General features: G+C 31.0%; 1 protein-coding gene across 2 annotated transcripts; it reads right to left on the bottom strand.

Moving 5' to 3' along the window:
* Positions 1 to 330: 330 nt before the first annotated feature.
* LOC131183289 (histone deacetylase 15) lies at positions 331 to 16,300 on the bottom strand. 2 transcript variants are annotated; one of them, XM_058153932.1, is made up of 18 exons: positions 16,094 to 16,300; positions 14,496 to 14,761; positions 14,210 to 14,383; positions 13,921 to 14,035; positions 12,543 to 12,619; positions 12,324 to 12,399; positions 12,131 to 12,195; positions 11,721 to 11,776; positions 10,056 to 10,179; positions 9,823 to 9,948; positions 9,646 to 9,696; positions 9,177 to 9,245; positions 2,486 to 2,594; positions 1,833 to 1,912; positions 1,481 to 1,563; positions 1,313 to 1,358; positions 876 to 1,047; positions 331 to 703 (listed from the first exon to the last, which is right to left on the bottom strand). In XM_058153932.1, the coding sequence occupies exons 2-18, from the start codon at positions 14,730 to 14,732 to the stop codon at positions 582 to 584; spliced, it is 1,782 nt and encodes a 593-aa protein (XP_058009915.1). In that variant the 5' UTR covers positions 14,733 to 14,761; positions 16,094 to 16,300; the 3' UTR covers positions 331 to 581. The 2 variants fall into 2 exon arrangements, with proteins under 2 accessions (XP_058009915.1, XP_058009914.1); XM_058153931.1 differs by having other exon boundaries at positions 14,496 to 14,774; positions 16,094 to 16,299.
* Between the last annotated feature and the right edge of the window lie 1,607 nt (positions 16,301 to 17,907).

The raw sequence follows: 17,907 nt of genomic DNA, 5'->3' as shown, positions 1-17,907 counted from the left end.
TTTCAAGCCAAGACCGATTTACCTTGCAAAGAATAGTTGAACAATGCAGGGAGTGGCTTTGAACGTTCCGGCTGAAGAAAACAAGTTCGTGATTAGTTAGGCAGGCATTAGAGGAGGCAGAGTAAGATCCAGGAATTGAAAAGAGAATCTGCCAAAGTTAGAGAGGAGATGGAAAAAGAAAGAGAAATGCTTCAGTTAAGAGATCAGCTGAGTGAAGAACGTGTCTAGATGAAGATGAAGACAAGGGAGACAGAGGGAGAGGAAGACAGGTAGGGGATAGAGATGAAGAGAGAAATGGAGGAAAAATATAACCGTTATGAAAAATAAAGATAAAAATAAAAGTTAAAAAGTTTTTTTATGTAATTGTCAAAATACAGAACGAGTTGGGCAACTAACGACAAACCCTAAGGTAATTCACCCATAAATAAATAAATGGAACCATTGATTCTTTAACCAAAGCAACAAAAAGGAGATGGTACAAGTTAGACGCAGTATCCTAAACAAGTTGTATATTGCAACTACTGATACAAAAATTCACAAAAGTGAAGGACAAGAAAGGGATGAGCAAGGAGAAGATTGATCTAGACAGCCGCTGTTGATCTTACACGAAGATTCCCGCTAAGTAAATGATACAATAAGCTCTTTCTCCCCCATTTCCACCATATTGGTGCTGCAGTCTTCCGTCTCTTTTTAATTTGTTCTTCTGCAGGAAAAGGTCAAGAAAGATTAATTTCAGACATAAATATATTTCTGAATTGAAGATCAATTTCTTCTTTACATTTTCAAAGCACCCAAGAGAAGAGAAGTGTAAATTTAAACCATCAACCATTTAACTCTAACTGAAAAGTTGATAGTAAGGACTGGGAACTTCTCACTTTTATTCTCAGAACAGTATGCTTCCCATTGCGACTGCAATTTTGCAAAACTAGACTCCAGAGAAGACCAATGGTGCATCTGAATCTTCAAGACTTCCAGAACAGTTTGCAAGCCAGCTTTAGAAGGGACAGTATTGCCTAATTCGAATTCAGAGCTTTCACCCAGCAGTACCTTTTTTTGGCAAAAACCAAGCCAGGAAGAATTAGACAACAGAAAGTCTAAGAAAAGAATGGTACTGAAAGCACAATTGGGACAATAGTACAGGAGAATTCTCAAAACAATCCCCACCCATCAAGTGAAAACAACTCTAATCTTGTAATATCAGTATGATTCATATTGAGAGAGAAATGGATCAGACCAGCACTATTATCTAGTGCCCAATGGGCAATGTTCCAAGCACAGTGAGTTTGTGTATTTAAGATATACAAGGATTCACCTTAATCACTGCAGTAGCAGAAGATGATATGGAGCGTAGATTATAGCTGCAACCAAAAGTTTATTATCAATGCGGACTCAACCAAAGATTTTTTTTTTTAAAAAAAAAAGGACAAACAAATAAATTGATAAGAAATATAAGGGCCAAAAAAAGTGCAAACAAACAGACCCGCCCTCAAGAATTACGAGCAGCTTTCCCCTGCAGATAGTATACAACATATGAGTCATCTGTGCATAGCCAGCTGGAGTTACCTGCAACAACATTGCTAAGATGTCTATGTAACAAAAGATACAAAAGTATACGTAAAAGAAATTCCAAAAAAGTAGAATTGGCAAAAAAGTCTAGTGTTTTGAAAGGACTACATCCACAACTGGTCAAGTTATACAATTAACAGTCATTGGACATTTTGACAAGATAACACAACGGAAACAATCAAATAGCTTTGGCAGTAGCGATGCTTGATTAAATGATGTACTATGAAAGTATAAAAAATCAATTAGGTAAAAGGGAAAGTCTTTACATCACAACAGCCCAAAGGATCACCCCTTGCTGCATCAAATCCAGCAGATATGATGGTGAAATCAGGCGCAAATTCAGCAGCTGCATTAATATGGTTAAAGCACCATAAATTTATAGCAAAGCGACACAAGGAACATTACAGATTGATAAACAGAAGCAGTACGCAATTTATTAGAAGCATTTAAAACTTCCAGTTTCTCCCATTTCAACCACTTTATCCTATCCCAGAGCAGCAGCAACTACAAGTTGAAGACCATTCCAAAAGGCAAGACCACACAGCAATGACATTAATATTAACAAAAGAGAGAGAGAAGAGAAGAGAAGAGGATGAGAAGAAGAAAAACAAGAAGAAGAAGAACAACAAAAGAAAAGATGGACATGAGCACCAACCAGCAGCTTTAACAAAACAGTATTGATAGCATGCAATGCCCTCTGTAAATTTTAAAATAAAAAGTACTTCCCAAAACACTGGTGAGCTATGATAATAGGCAGTTGACCACCACTCAACCCACCCACATCAACATGCAGACCTTCAATATTTCACATCGACATATAGTTAACTCGAAGGCCTTCATATTACAAAACCAATACTGCATGCTGCCCACCATCCCCACCAAAATGAAAGCAGATGCATGAATAACGTGAGATATTAACCTATAGGTAGCACAACATGCTGAAATGCAAAAATGTAATCATTATCGCCAACCCCTCCACGACTCCATGGAATATTTACACAATATCCTGCTGCACCTTCAGTACCGATCTGCAAAAGAAAAAGTAAAAAATTGAAAAAATAAAATGTCATCTGCAAACATTCTTCCTAATCTAAACCACATGCTAAAAGGGAATCAAAACATCATCTATTGGTGTTTACATTGAACAATGCTTCAACAATTTTCAGGAATGTAAAAACAGATTAAAAAAACAGACCAAGGGATGTAAAAATGCATCAAGGGTTAATATGCAATAAAAAATGGTAAATGACAAAAAAAAAAAAAACTATATACAATTATTCAATTGTGGCCACTTAAAAATTATCAATAACAGCCATGAACTTTAACATTGGCAACAATTTCAACAATCCTTTATATCTTACGCTTCATCCCTATGCCTTAATGACGTGAAATGTTTATATTGATTAATTAATTATATTTATTAAAATAATTAAATCAAATAATTTAAGCAATAACCACAACAAAGTAATTTAATTCAAATACATTCTAAAAAACTAGTTTTTTTTTAACACGCGTTGCACATTAATACTCATTGTAGATACTCGTGCTTTAATTTCTATGTGTGTGTCTGTGTGTGCCTCTCTCTCTCTCTCTGTGTCTCCATTTATATATATATATATATATATATATATATATATATATATATATATATAAAATATTAGTTTTAAATCGCAATTGCAGCCACGTTCGCGGTCACGGTTAGATACTCGTGCTTTAATTTCTATATGTGTGTGTATCTGTGTGTGCCTTTCTCTCTCTGTCTCTGTCTCCATATATATATATATATATATATAATATTAGTTTTAAATCGCAATTGCAGCCACGTTCACGGTCACGGTTATGGATAATGGAAACAAGCCTATAGCGGCCGTAACATAACAGTAACGGCTTCGCGCTACGCAATTTTTTTTTTTGAAAAATTTACAAATTCATAAAATGAGTAAATATTGTTAGACACAAGCATAAATACATCAAGTTTGTTGTTGTTAACAATGCATTTTAGTAAAATTCATTCTGAAAAATAATTCAAATTAAAAAAAAAAAACACAAACATAGATCAAGCAAACCACTGCTTCATATTATAAATTTAACAACAAAACTAACTTCAAACAAAATTTTCTTCAACAAATATGCAAAAAAGAACAAATAATACTCACCATTTATAAGAAGTAATGGAGAATAGAAATATTTATGATGATCTTATCTTAAAAAAGAATAAGGAAGAGATTGTAGAAAGAAAGGAAAGTTTAGGTAAAATTTTAAGAGAAAATGCTATAGAAATAATAGTTAGAAGGCTTTAACACACCGAGAATGAAAAAAACTAAAGAAAACACAGCATCCATGTGTTTTTTTATCAGTTAAATTAGTGAGACAATGGTCGTTACCATTACTAAACGATAAATAATAACCGTTCCCATTATGTAACGGTGGTAATGCCTATTACCAATACAATTCAGCATCTGTCTTTAAATAACAAGGTAAAGGGTAACAACCCCTTGAAAAACCTGTAAATAACGGCTGTTTAAAACCATTATATTGATATTTAGTAGCCAATTAAATTTAATCCTTCATTGTCAAGATACCAAATTATCATGACCGTATTTTACTTATAAATAACATTGTCCATATTTTAAAATTTTTTTATACGTTTAGTTTATTACTCAAAATAAAAGACTATTTTTTAAACTATCCTCTTTATTTCTACTATTTATATAATTTAAAATTTTTTTTACTATACAATAATGAAAAAATAGGGAATCACAGTAATGAAATTAATGATAGTGAATCTGGAAGAATTAATGATAATTCCTTTGTTTTGTACACATAATAATAAAAAGCTTTCAGGCCAGCAAAGAAGGAAAAAATTGATTGTCATAGGGAACGGTGACGTTTCAGAAGCCAAAGGTATGATAATAGTGCTCACATTCTGTTTTGGTTGCTAAAGCACGAGAAGCGAAAGTGCAGTGTTTTTGATAAGCAAAAACTTCTGCTATTGCAAGTTAACCATTCGATGAAATGTCTTGCCTTTTTTTCTTTATTAGTGGTAATAAGATAATTATCATAATTAGAATTTGAATAGTATTAGAATTTGTAATATTGTACTCTTTAAAAAAAAACTGCAACATTGTAAATAATACAAAATAATTACGTCCTTTTTTATTCATTTCATCATTCCTCTCTTTTTCCCACTTTTATGTAGACCAATATTATTTACATGCATTGCACGTTTTACGTATTCATAATTTAATTTTCTCTATATGCAATTTCAGAAAAATTTTATGCTAATTAATAATAAACCTTAAAATTAATAAAAACATATCAAAGGCACCATGAAATATTACCTCAACAAAAAGATGACGAAAATCAATAGCCTTTATTTCCACAATAGAAAAACTCTATCCAAGCAAAAGCAACTAACTCAATACTTCCATAACATACTATTTTTAAGCTCAATTTTATATACAACTTTAAATATTCATATTATTCATTAAGTAATACATTTACAAATTGTAATACACGGTAACATAAAGCATTTAAGTAAATTAGAAAAAACTTTTAATAGGATTCTTATTTTACTTAACATATATTGATTAATTTAATTTTCAAAAATTACAAAAAAAATTCTTAATAGAATCATATTCGTTAATAATATAGGATTTGAATTTACGTAGGAAACCAATCTAACCAATTAAATTAAAGATTTTTTTAAATAATAATCGATTCCACTGTTACTTTTCAGCTAATCAAAATAGAGGATAATTTGTAGTTTAAGGCATCACTAATAATTATCAAAATTCTTCATTTCCTATACAACCATGTAGTACTAATTATTGAGTTAATAATGCTTAATACGAAACTCTAACATCAATTTTAATATATGAAATTGCAGACTGTTAGTTTAATGAGATATTTCTAATAATCTTTTTCCCCCCCGCTTTGTCTCATTCCTTCCATATCTAAAAAAGAAACTCACTTCATTATTGCTTTTTCTCTTGTTGGATTCAAATCCTTAATGCCAACAAATAAATAAATATAACCACTACCAGATAGTAGCTAGTAGGTTTTTCAACCTAGATGACTCGTTCCAATTAAGATGTTTTATTTGTATCACATTCAATCTAACACTACCACGAATAACAATCGTTAGGTAAGGTTTTTCGGCTTAACGTTACCACCATTATTTAATGGATTTTTAAATTTGTAACTGTAAAGGCCATTACAATCATTATTTAAAGGTAACAGCTGTTACCGTCCGTTAAGTAATAGTCATAACAGCCATTACTTTTCCAACTCAGAATTCTTAGCCTTTTTTTTTTTTTTAACCTTTTTCATGTGAAATGCAGTAGAGAGAACTTTTTGTTGGACAAAAAGTTCTCTTGGCTATTTCATTTTAGCAGCTTTTCATTTTCTCCCTAGGCAACTAAGCCATTTTCTCTTAACTTTCTCCACAACCAACCCAAGTGAAATCATTCATTTTTCTACAAATTTTTATCTCAAGAACATGGATCATCAAATAGACAAGGCAGTTTTGAAGTGAAGAAGATTAAAAGGTGAGCTCTTGTTTTTTTTTTTTTTTTCTAATTTTTAGCTATTTTTTAATCATTTTTAGGTAAATGCATAAATAATTAAAAAAATAATATCAAGGAAACTTTTAGGCTTTAATAATTTTTACTAAGTATAAATTTAAGCTTTGGCAAGATAAAATTTAAGAAAAATAAATAACCATGAAATTAACTCTTCAAATTGATTCTCATAAATTAAATGGTAAGTTTACAATCTTATTTCTTGGTATGTAAGTTTACAATCTAAGCTAACAATCAAAGTTCCCAATCTCAGTCCTAGGATAAGGAATTAAATCTAAACAATTTAACCTTTTCTTTAACTTAATTTAAGTATTTACCCATTTGATGAATAAAGCTCAAAAACATCTCAATTATATTAGACTAACAACTAAGATAAATACTTAATAATAATACAAGAAAATTAATGAGATTACTACTATTTATTCAAGAAATATCAAAATATTGCATAAATAATTTACTACTATAAATCAATTGAAGAATTTCATTTTTTTCAAAATTTAAAAATTTATAAAAGAAATAAAGTATTTTATGTTTTCTAAACTTAAATTTTAATAATATTACTAATCAAGCTTATGCATTTTTTAAAAATTTCCTTAACTACTCTGATATTGACTAAAAATTACTTGTACTATGACATATAAAAGATATATCTCTCGATTAGATTATTATAGGGCAGAAGCATTGCTGCCCAATTTCCATATAGCATGTTTTCCAATTTCTATATATTCCCATCCTTTTCCCTAGAGTTTTATTAACATAGTACCCTGTACGCATTCATTTATAACCTATAAATTCATTAAAATATATTAACTAATTTAATTTTTAATTAAATTAAAAAAAATTCTTAATAGAATTATATGCCTTGATAAAATAGAATATAGAAAATCAACTTAAACAATCAAATAAATGATTTTTAAATAATAATAAATTTCCATATCATTTTCTAGCGATTTGAATTTAAATACAAAATCAATTTTACCACTCAAATTAAAGACTTTTAAACAATAATAAATTTTTTTATATTATTTTTAAGCCAATCAAAATAGAAGGCAATTTGTCAAGATCCCCCTTCCCACTTTCATATATATTATAGATAAATAATAAATTTCTATATTATTTTTTGGCAATTTGAATTTAAATAGAAAACAAATTTTATCAATCAAATTAAAGACTTTTAAATAATAAATTTTTATATTATTTTTAAGTCGATCAAAATAGAGGGCAATTTGTCATATTATCAAATTCAACCATGGATATTTTTGGCAATCCAATTATTCCCACCACCCCCCAACTTTTATATATATTATAGATAATTTCTATATATTTTAATAGTTTCAATTTAATATTATTTTTTCTTGTTTATATTCTTTTAATATTTTATGTAACCAGAGATCTTAATTAACATTAGAGAGAGAGAGAGAGAGAGAGAGAGAGAGAGAGAGAGAGAGAGTGCGTGTGTGTGTTCAAATCAACTTTAGTTAGCTACCACGCCATCATTAGCATACAGTGTAGAGAGGAAACAAAATTTGATATAGGGTATAATTGTTACTATGAGACTTTTGCTTATTTTAAAAGCCTGCAAATGAAGAAAAGGTACAGTTTTGGATTTTTTTAGTCATTAACTTGATGCATACAGCTACATAATTTACAGCATTGAAAAAGACACCTAAAATTATATTTATTTTGCCCACATGAACAAGCAAGTGCAAGCATATTTAAGATATTATGTATGCATCCAACTTCCAACATTGGTCATATGACATCATTTCCCATTTTAGACATGTTGCACCCATTTCATGAAGAATAGAATACCGATGCATCAATTCATGTTAACCAGGAAGCAATTATAATTTTCTTATAGTCATGAGAGGAGGCTTAGTTCATCAAACCAATATATGGCATGGCCCTGATCTAGATAGTGAAAGCTAACTCAGCAGTTTCTTCACTCAGAAATCAAACCATTTTAGGATCATCAATTTTGGGCCTCCAAAATAAATCACTTTGTTCTCTCATCATACCCATTCAAGGAAAAATACCACAAATTTCACCAGATGGCACCTACTATGGTCTTAAAGACTTCAAAGTTTTGACAACGAAATTTCAACTCCTGGCATCCTTCCACATTTGCAGAAATTTTCTGTGGTTTTTGGCATGTAGAATGCTGGACCTACCAAGGCCGGCTTATCTAAGACAAACAGCTGAACTCCCAGCAATAATAGTGATAAAATGTTACCTCTATCAAATAAACAGAGGAGAGAAAAAGGTGGCCCACATCCAGGGGGCATAGAGTAGAGGGGGAGTGCAACACAATGCAGATCCCTTTCATTCATACCTGTAACGTGTATAAAATGTTGGTCCCTTTAATATATTTTCACCTTACTAAGGCCAGGAATTCAAGTAACCCACTTTATTGATTATAACTCAACACTTATTTTAAGTGCAGTGTCAATTTCCACATCCCACTGCAGAAGAATCAATGGAGTTTTTGTTATTTGTTATGTGAAACAGTCTAAAGATTCTCTAGTAAACACGATCAATCTCACAATTTCAGCCAATAGAATATTCATCGCCCCTCCAAAGGGCCTTCTAGACAAAGGAAAATGACACTTTGCATTTTATGAAACAGTGATATAAATTGTATCAAATTGCAAAAAATCAGACTTCCACTATTTTCTTTCCATTACAATAGCTAAATATTAAGCTGTAGCTAAAATACGAATACATGAAGTTGAATGTGTTTTCCAGAATCAATTATCATGGTTGCAACAGACAAAATATGGAATATACCAATGACCACGGACAAGTATTTTCAGTTATAATTATGTGAAAAGCTAAATCAAACATTCATGAATTCAGTATCTTAGAAAGTATGGCAATGCTCTTCAAACAGGCTTAGTACAAAGACACAGCCAAACACTAAATCTTGGACCCATATGAAGAGAAGAAGCAAAACTCATAAAATTTACACCTCTAAATAGGAGCATTCATCTACCATATTAAGACGAGAAAATAAAATAGCTAAAATACCTCATTAACTGCTCCAGTGCCAGGATAAAACTTTCCTCCCTCGTGTCTATGCAAGGATATGTACAATACCTATAGGATATAGCTCATCAAAACAAAAATTAAACTTAACAAAGAAAGGACTTATTTACAGCAACACAAAACCTTTTAACAGCAAAGAAGATAGATTGGGCCAAAAGCATGCTTGAAAAGCTTAAATTATGTTTAGTCATATAATAATTTGCACTACTAAAACAAAGTTCTAACTGAATATTTCATAACCCTTCATATATGTGATCCAATGATAAAATTGTGAAAATTTACTAAAAGTATGATGTACAACACTAGAATTAGCTTCTTTTTTTTTTTATTCATTTCAGTCACAAAAGTGACGAAGGCCTACACTATTTCACCTCCTCTAACAAACCATTTTATCATGAGTAGCGTTTCAGTGATTGATACACACACAACATTTTGTCATTATGAAGCTCACCGATTTGTTCTGCTCAAATATTTCTTGAGTGCCATTTCCATGATGAACATCCTATAATAATCATAAGAAAGATTAACAAATTAAAAAGGGCAGGCGGCAGGGAGAAGTTCACTTTTCACAAGCATGAGACATTCAATAATCAACTAAAAACGAGAATCATAGTTAACAGGACATTACCCAGTCGACTATTAGCACTTTCTTGGCACCAGCGACCTGAGCAGCTAATGCAGCAATTGCTGCATTATTGTGGAGGCAGAATCCCATTGCTTGTTTTATACCAGCATGATGGCCAGGAGGTCGAACCTGATTCAAGAATAAGTAACAATAAAAATACAAAAGAAAACTCAGTATAGTTCCTTGCATTACCTTCGTAATACTGAATAACTTGCATAATATGTAAACCTTCATACCAAAGCAAAACCATTTTTGGCAGGTCCAGAAAAAATTGCTGAAGCAAGATCAGCACACAATCCTGCTGCAAGCCTAGCAGCACAAGCTGAATGCTCATTAGCATATGTGTCAGGAGTGAAGTAGCTGCCCATAAAAAACAAACCACCAAGAATCAACCATCACATAATCAACATCCATAAAGTTAAAATAAAATAAGCATGTTGTGTCCTGTTTAGAGACTTCAAGTCAAGTATAAATACTGCCCTAGAAGGGTTTTTTGTTTTTTTTAAAGGAAACCAGAAAGACACAATCTTTTGACAGACTTCTAGACAGAATAAAAATAGTAGGAAAGAAACACAAAAACACCCCAGGGGTGAGAGGAAGAAAAGACAAACAAAACAGAGTAAAAAAGAAATAATCCATAACAAATTTAAAAATAAAAGAAGGAAGCCTGAGCAGAAAGAAGTGACATCTACACCATGAAATATAACAACTTGAAAAACTCATTTTTCAAGGAATAAGCATCTCAACTCCTTCAAAGGCACCTTTCACTCCATATAAACTACATCATCAAACACCGAGACTAAACCCAGAAAGTTTCCGATTACAAATAATGGCACACTGGCACCTTATTTACTCCAACAAGTATTGTCGTCACATTACACAATAGACTCCAATAAAGAGAGAATCAGCGACAATAGATCTCTAGATATAGAAAGCAGACACTCAAATGCTGCTCCATACAGAAAAGGTATTCTCTATAACTAGCAACTTCTATTACATGATATGACACTTTCAATATTTACTCGGCCTTTGATATATGTGATCTAGATATGCAAACAAGCTCAGCTTCATTAGCCACTTAGTTTGAACTTGATTATTTGCTACAGAAGCCAAGATTATCAAGGCTCCTTTTATTGATGAACCAGGTTTAAGAAGGGCCAAATTTTGCTTGATTAGCACATGAACTAGGGGAAAATAGTTCACATTACTTTATCCCACTTTATGTTTGTTTAATAGGTTCAGAAAAGCTTTGACATTCATATATGTGTAATATCTTGCAACAGCAACTCAACTCAACTCAACTAAGCCTTTATCCCAAAAATTTGGGGTCGACTATATGGATTCGCTTTCTCTACTCTAAAAGATTTTGGGTTAAAGCCTCAGAAATGTGTAATGCTTCCAAGTCATGTTGTACTACTCTCCTCCAAGTCAATTTAGGTCTACCCCTTTTTTCTTTCTATCCTTTAACATAATGTGCTCAACTTGTCTAACTGGAGCCTCCGTATGTCTACGCTCCACATGACTAAATCACCTCAATCCCCTTTTCTCTCAACTTGTCATCAATTGGCACCACTCCTACATTTTCTCTAATACTCTCATTACGGACTCGATTAATAGGCATGTTGAAGTCATCCACACAAAATTATTGTGCTTTGGTCTTTGACCAAATATTTCAATAAAATAAGGTTCGACCCAAAAAATTGTACGCATGTAGCTGTTTTGACACACTGCATGAATCCGAAGCTTTTGATTGAACTCAAGGCAGTAAGCTTCCCAAATTCCAACCTAAGCTTGAATAAAACCTATCTGACTTCAAGCCTGAACAAAGCAGTCCTTAATCAAATGCACAAATGCAGACTCATAAGATACATTCAGAGATATGAAAGAAAACACCGGCATACCTAGAGAAAATACGGCTTGTAAGTTCTACAGCCTGAACATGCTCCAAGGAATGAACCTAGAGATACCAAAATGAAATTATAAAAGGTATTAAAATTGTTTCAAGACCTTATAATACCTTTTCTTTATCAGAGAAAAGGACAAACCAGTAGATCAAGCAACTAATACATGGCAGCACCACATCCCAAGAAAAAAAGAAAGGTATAAAGTGCCAAAAAAAAAAAAAAAACAGCTCAAGCACAATATTTTAGACATTGCACAACCAAGGAGATTGGTATGAGCAAGCCTGTAGCCATCAATTGCCCTTTATAAACTTTTAGACAACAAGCCTCTGAGACAATACACAGAGATAACATCAGCATGCCAGTGTAAATAGCTCATATAATACCTGAAAGAAAATGTGACCACTCACCATCTGAAGTTCTTGTTGCGTAATTTCTCTTGCAGGAATTGGGTAGCATCTTCCAGGAAATATACCTGCAAACATTCACAATTGTCATCAAGCTTATCATAGATGGTATAGGAGGCAAAATTGTTAGGCAAAATGAATAAATGACTCAGCAATATGTTGGTCCAAAAGGAGAAATCATGGGGAGTGTAAATACCAGCAGTGGCAAGGCTAGCAGCTATAGCTCGCAGGCGATCAGGTCTTTCTGGATGCGGATGTGACTTCATTTCAATCTACTTTAACATAGCAATCACCAAAACAAAGCAATGAAATTACATGAACAACTAGCAAAGCAAATCGCAACAATTTCCTGCACACAAACATGCATGTCTAAAAGAGCAATCTGAACAAAGTAAGTAAAAGAAAAGCACCATACTTCTGAATGTAGCAACATTCTTTCATCAAAACCAACTGCTGTGCAACTGTTTGAGGATGAATATTGTACATAAGTGTCTACAAAAAAAGGGGAAAAATTAGGGTTGCTGGCACGTTATCATACCAGAAAACAATCTCCAGCCAAATTAGGCTATCTCAATGGGATCAGCTTAAAGTAAGTATTAATTCCTTCAACATAATTCAATGCAAATGTTATATTGTAAAATGGAGGCCTTTTTAAGATGAGTATCAATTCACCCTGTTGTAACATAGACTGCCTTTTCAACAAGAATGTCTATTCATAGATTAAAGAATGGCAATAAAACATTCCTTCAAATGCCAAGAAACTGCAGAGAAGTCCGTTAAATATGTATAATTAATTAACAAACAATAAGCTACATATTAGCATATTTGACACACAGTCCAACTTAAACTGAACATCAATAGAATCTCCAAATTTGTACAAATAAGTTAAATTAAAATTATTATAGAAAGCCTGTAGAATTGTATTAGAAGAGGATTCCTAAATTGCAAAGGATTCCTAATTATATATATATATATATATATATATATATATATATATATATATTCACTTTAGAAAAATGAGAATCAAATTTTCTTCTCTCAATAACATGGCATCAGAGCTAGGTTAACAAAACCTGCTCTGGAAATTTGAATACCGTGTCCTGTTCAAGTTGCCTACAAAGCTGCCATTCCAGGTCACCCTTCTAGGGTAATTCCTTTAGCTCAAAATCAACTAAGCACATAAATGTTAAGGAGCTTCAAGAGTCAGTAAGTAAAAGTTCACGGAATTGGACAATAATAAATACACATTCATCCCAGAAATCCATTCAACAAATTTTAAGGTTAAAACAAATGCCTTTCTGAAGAGGAAAAATCAACCAGTTTCTTTGACAGTAACAAAGTAAGGATAGTGGGCAGCTGAAAAAAATACATCTAGGCATTTACTAGTTAATACACATTTAAGTTAGATAAAAACTGCAGTTTCAGTTTTCAAAACAAATGCTACACCCTTACATTCAGATAATGTCCACACATATTTGAATCAATTAGATATTTCACTATGGGCATTTAGTGCTGTACAACTAAATCAAGATTAGAGAAATTGCTTGTAGGCCAGAACCTCCAACAGTATATCAAACCCATGCAATATCATCACTTTGTTAACTTTTATCAAGGGCAGAGAATAAATGTAGATGCTTTTAACAGGATATGTTGATTTGAATAAAGATGCAGCAACCATTAACTATAATATTGATTATTTTTAGTAATGCAGAATAGGCCACAAAAAATATTTTCATTTAGACAATTGCTTTGCAAAAAATTCTTCATTCCGATGAGACAAGCATGATAACCACCTTTGTTTCTCCCCTTCACTTGTGTCTGGACCTCAGTAACACCTGCATCTTGTGAAAATGGCGAAGCAAGAAATCCATGCCTCAAGATACCAGATTCTTTATGTTCTCCACATATCTGCATGGAAGAGATTGCACCAAATCACTCACAGAAATCATCATATCACAGAACTGAGTTGCTGCAGATACAGATTTACAAGCAACAAAAAATATAATGAACCATCAAAATAGACAAAAAGTGTCAGAATATTGAAACTAGCGTCCCAATAAAAAAAACAAAATTTAAACATACATCACAATGAACAACATCATTGAGATTAACCATCGTGCAGTTGGTACAAAACCACTTCATGATATGCACACGCTTTTGTAGAGGCTCCCAATCACTGTCATCATCGTCATCATCAAACAAGTCTTGGTTGTTGTACATATCTTGAGAAGTCATTTCTCTCTGCTTTGTCTTTCTCTGTGACAAAGTCACATTACAAATTGGGATATAATGGAAGTTATTAGTTACTGTCCCAGGCAATTACATTTCTTCAACATGTTAAGAAATCAATGTGGCATATTCTACTTACTGATACAACAACATCAGGAAATGTGTCCACATCCATAGTGCCATTCATGTCTCTGGAGGGTGTTGTTAGGATATCTTCATCACCAGAAATTTCATCATAACTACAACTAGCACGAGTTCCATTAGAACCTAAGCTTTCATGTCTTCCAATAATGCCATTACGTGAAACTCCATGACTTTGTTTGTGAAGACTCATCTCTGAATCCCCATTCACCAGACGATTTGTTTCCAAAACCATTTTGCCTTCAGATTTTGCATAAAGACTTTCTGCCACAACCACCTTCCATCAAAATCAAAATGACATAGCAAATTATGTAAAAAATTGATGGTAAAATACATCAAACAAGGGCAACTACATACGATTGAAGGTAAGTAACTGTGGAAAATCAGGATAAACCTAAATACTGGACAAACTAAGAAGCTGAAAATTAAAACATGTAAAGGGCTAAAATGAAATGCAACAAACCCAGAATGAAGAGAACAGTTAGTCAGGTAAGAAAGGAATCAACAGCAGAAAGAAAATATGAAAAAACTAAGACATTTATATTTGGAAATAAAAGCTACAGTGGATTTCATTCTCTCCAAACTAAGATTTATAGAAGTATAGCTAAAAAGTAATAATTTCTTCTCCATTATCTCTTTATTTACACTGTGAATTAAAGCGGATTTGAGGAAGAGTAAAGGGTGATATTTAAACAGAATTTAGCTTTCTAACCTTGTTGGAAGTAGATAAGGTTAATGGAAGTTGGTATTCATCAACCTCCTCACACCCATTTTTCACTAAGGCTTCTTGTTTCGGAAAAAAAATATTTTCTTGGGAAATATTTTTTGCATTTTATAGCATTTGGGACACAAAAAAACTGGTTAACAGAAAATAATTCACAGGAAAAGGGCCTCTTTAGACTTTAACAAACTTATTAAAAATGTGAAGAAAGAAATTTATAAATGCATAAAATAAACGAATACCCAATTAGTCTACCAACATCGCCAGTCGTCCTTGACCAACGGCAGCGATCAGTGGTGGCTGTCATAATTCACCATTATATGTAATTTCTTTTCTCATATTCAACAATAAAAAATAAAAATAAATGAAGTTTTTATTGTCTAAATATTTTTATAGTATTATAAATTGAAAGAAAATTAACATTTTCCAGTGTCCTCCAAACACTAAAATAAATTTCCTTTGTTTTTCAACATTGCAACTAAAAATCAGAAAATAAGATTTTTCTTTTTCAGAAAATGCACATACAAGATATTTTCCAAGAAACAAACTCCGCCTAAATCTTATTTTACATTCCCTTCATTAGCCTTCAATAACATCCCTCTCCACCACCCCTACCAGTACCATGCAATGCCATACATATAAAAGAAATTATACACTAAAACTAATGTATACCTTGGCTCTGACATTAAAACCGAACTTTTTTCACTTTAAATAAGTAAAATTTAACGCCTAAAAAGCAAAACCCTAAATAAGATTTAATACAAAAAATAAAGTCAAACCCTAAGAAACATCAAATCAAAACCCTAACATCATCGACTAGAAAACAAACTCCAGGATTTGGATTCCGGAATCTGAAACCCAAAAAAAAAAGGTACCTGAACAGTTTTCTATGAAGATCTCGTACGTTTCTCTTGGTTGATTGTTTACGGTGAAGACAATCTCTTCGTCGAAAAACTGCTGCTGCTGCTAATGCATTGGAAATGACGGAGTGTTTTAGAAGATAAAGAAATTCACTGGAAAATCTTTGTGCTTTTTTTTTCCACTTCCTCTCTCCGTTCGTAGCAAAGCTGGTTCGCACACAGCCTCATTAGGATCTGTTTGGGAGCAAGTATTAAAAAGTTAAGGAGATTTTTTAAAATTTTAAAATTTTGAATTTGTGTTTGATATTCGATGATTTCTTTTTAGATATAATTTTTATAGATTTTCAAAAAAAAAATTTTTTTAATTATCAAATAGACGAATTGAGAAGGCTTTCATTTTAAAACTTTTAAATTTTTTTCTCGAAAATAATAAAAAGTTATAAAAAAAAAGGTCTTGCTACATTATTTCTATTTCTATCCAAACAAAGTATAAGCACCTATTTTACAAAGAAATAAAATAAGAAGAAAATAATAAGAATTTATTTTGTTGAAAGGAAAAAAGAAAAAATAAAAATTAGAAGTTTAATTTTCTTGTTTTATAAAAAGAAAAGAATGAAAATATTGTGATGATTTGAGCAATTTTATTTTTTGTCTCAATTGGGTGAAGAGAGTAAAAAGTAATGTTAATTTTTTTTTATGCCCTTATTTTCTTTAAATATTATTTTTTAATATAATTTTATTTATTTAATATGATATAATAATAAAAATATAATAATTTTTTCTCCTTATTTTATATTCATCATAATATTGAAAATAAATAAATCACTTAAACCTTATTCTAAATTCTAAAGGGTGAAAAAAGAGAATAAAATGAAAGGAAAAAGGAAAAAAAATAATTTCCTTATTTTGTTAGAAGGAAAAAGGAATAATAAAAAATTTAAAATCCAATTCCTCTTTATATAAGGAGGAAAAGGGAAAAAAATTGTGAAAATTTTTGTGAAAAATACTCAGAAAATAGTGGAAAATAATATTAAATTTTATTTTTTTACTCTATATCATTATTTTCTTTCAATAGTTATCTTTTAATATAATTTTATTTATTTAATCTGAACATAATAATAAAAATGTAATCATTTTTTCACTAACTTTTTCTTTAATCAAAATATAAAAAAAATAAATCACTTACTTTCCTTTTTTATAGAAAAAAATTATAAGAAAAATAATAATTATTGTTTCCATTATAATTTTATTCACTTTTTTTTCTTTTTTTTCCTTGGCTTTCCTTTTAACAAAATAGACCCTTACTTTCTTTTTCTTTTCCTATAAAAAAAAATTGTGAGGAAAATAATAATTTCTTTTCATATCAATTTTATTTTCTTTATAATTCCATTTATTTTTCTTTTGTGTGTTGAATTAAATATTTCATATTAGATTTAAAATAACCAATGAAGTATATATTATTTGAAAATCAAATTAAAATATGCTTATAAATCAACAAGTTAGTTAATGATGTTGAAATAGTCTTTAAAGTTATAGAATTTCAATTTTCATTTTTTATCTAATTAAATGAATATAAATATAGTATTTATGAAAACGTTTGGATCTACTTGTCGACTCTTATGAATTTTAAACATATTTATTTAAATTCTTTTTATTTAGCATTATAGTTTTCTATTTTTTAGAAATTCCGAATTTTTTTCTTTATTTTTCTTATTTTGATTGGAAATTAAGGTTTTTATAAGTTTAAAATTTAATATTTTTTATCGTTAATTATAACTTTGGAAATCTAAATCAAATTAAGAAAAGTTCATTGTATAGCATTCTAATTT

This window comes from Hevea brasiliensis, chromosome 9, assembly GCF_030052815.1.
Source record: "Hevea brasiliensis isolate MT/VB/25A 57/8 chromosome 9, ASM3005281v1, whole genome shotgun sequence".
NCBI lineage: Eukaryota > Viridiplantae > Streptophyta > Magnoliopsida > Malpighiales > Euphorbiaceae > Hevea > Hevea brasiliensis.
Note: the sequence above shows the minus strand (reverse complement) of the source record. Positions and strands in the feature narration are given on the sequence as shown.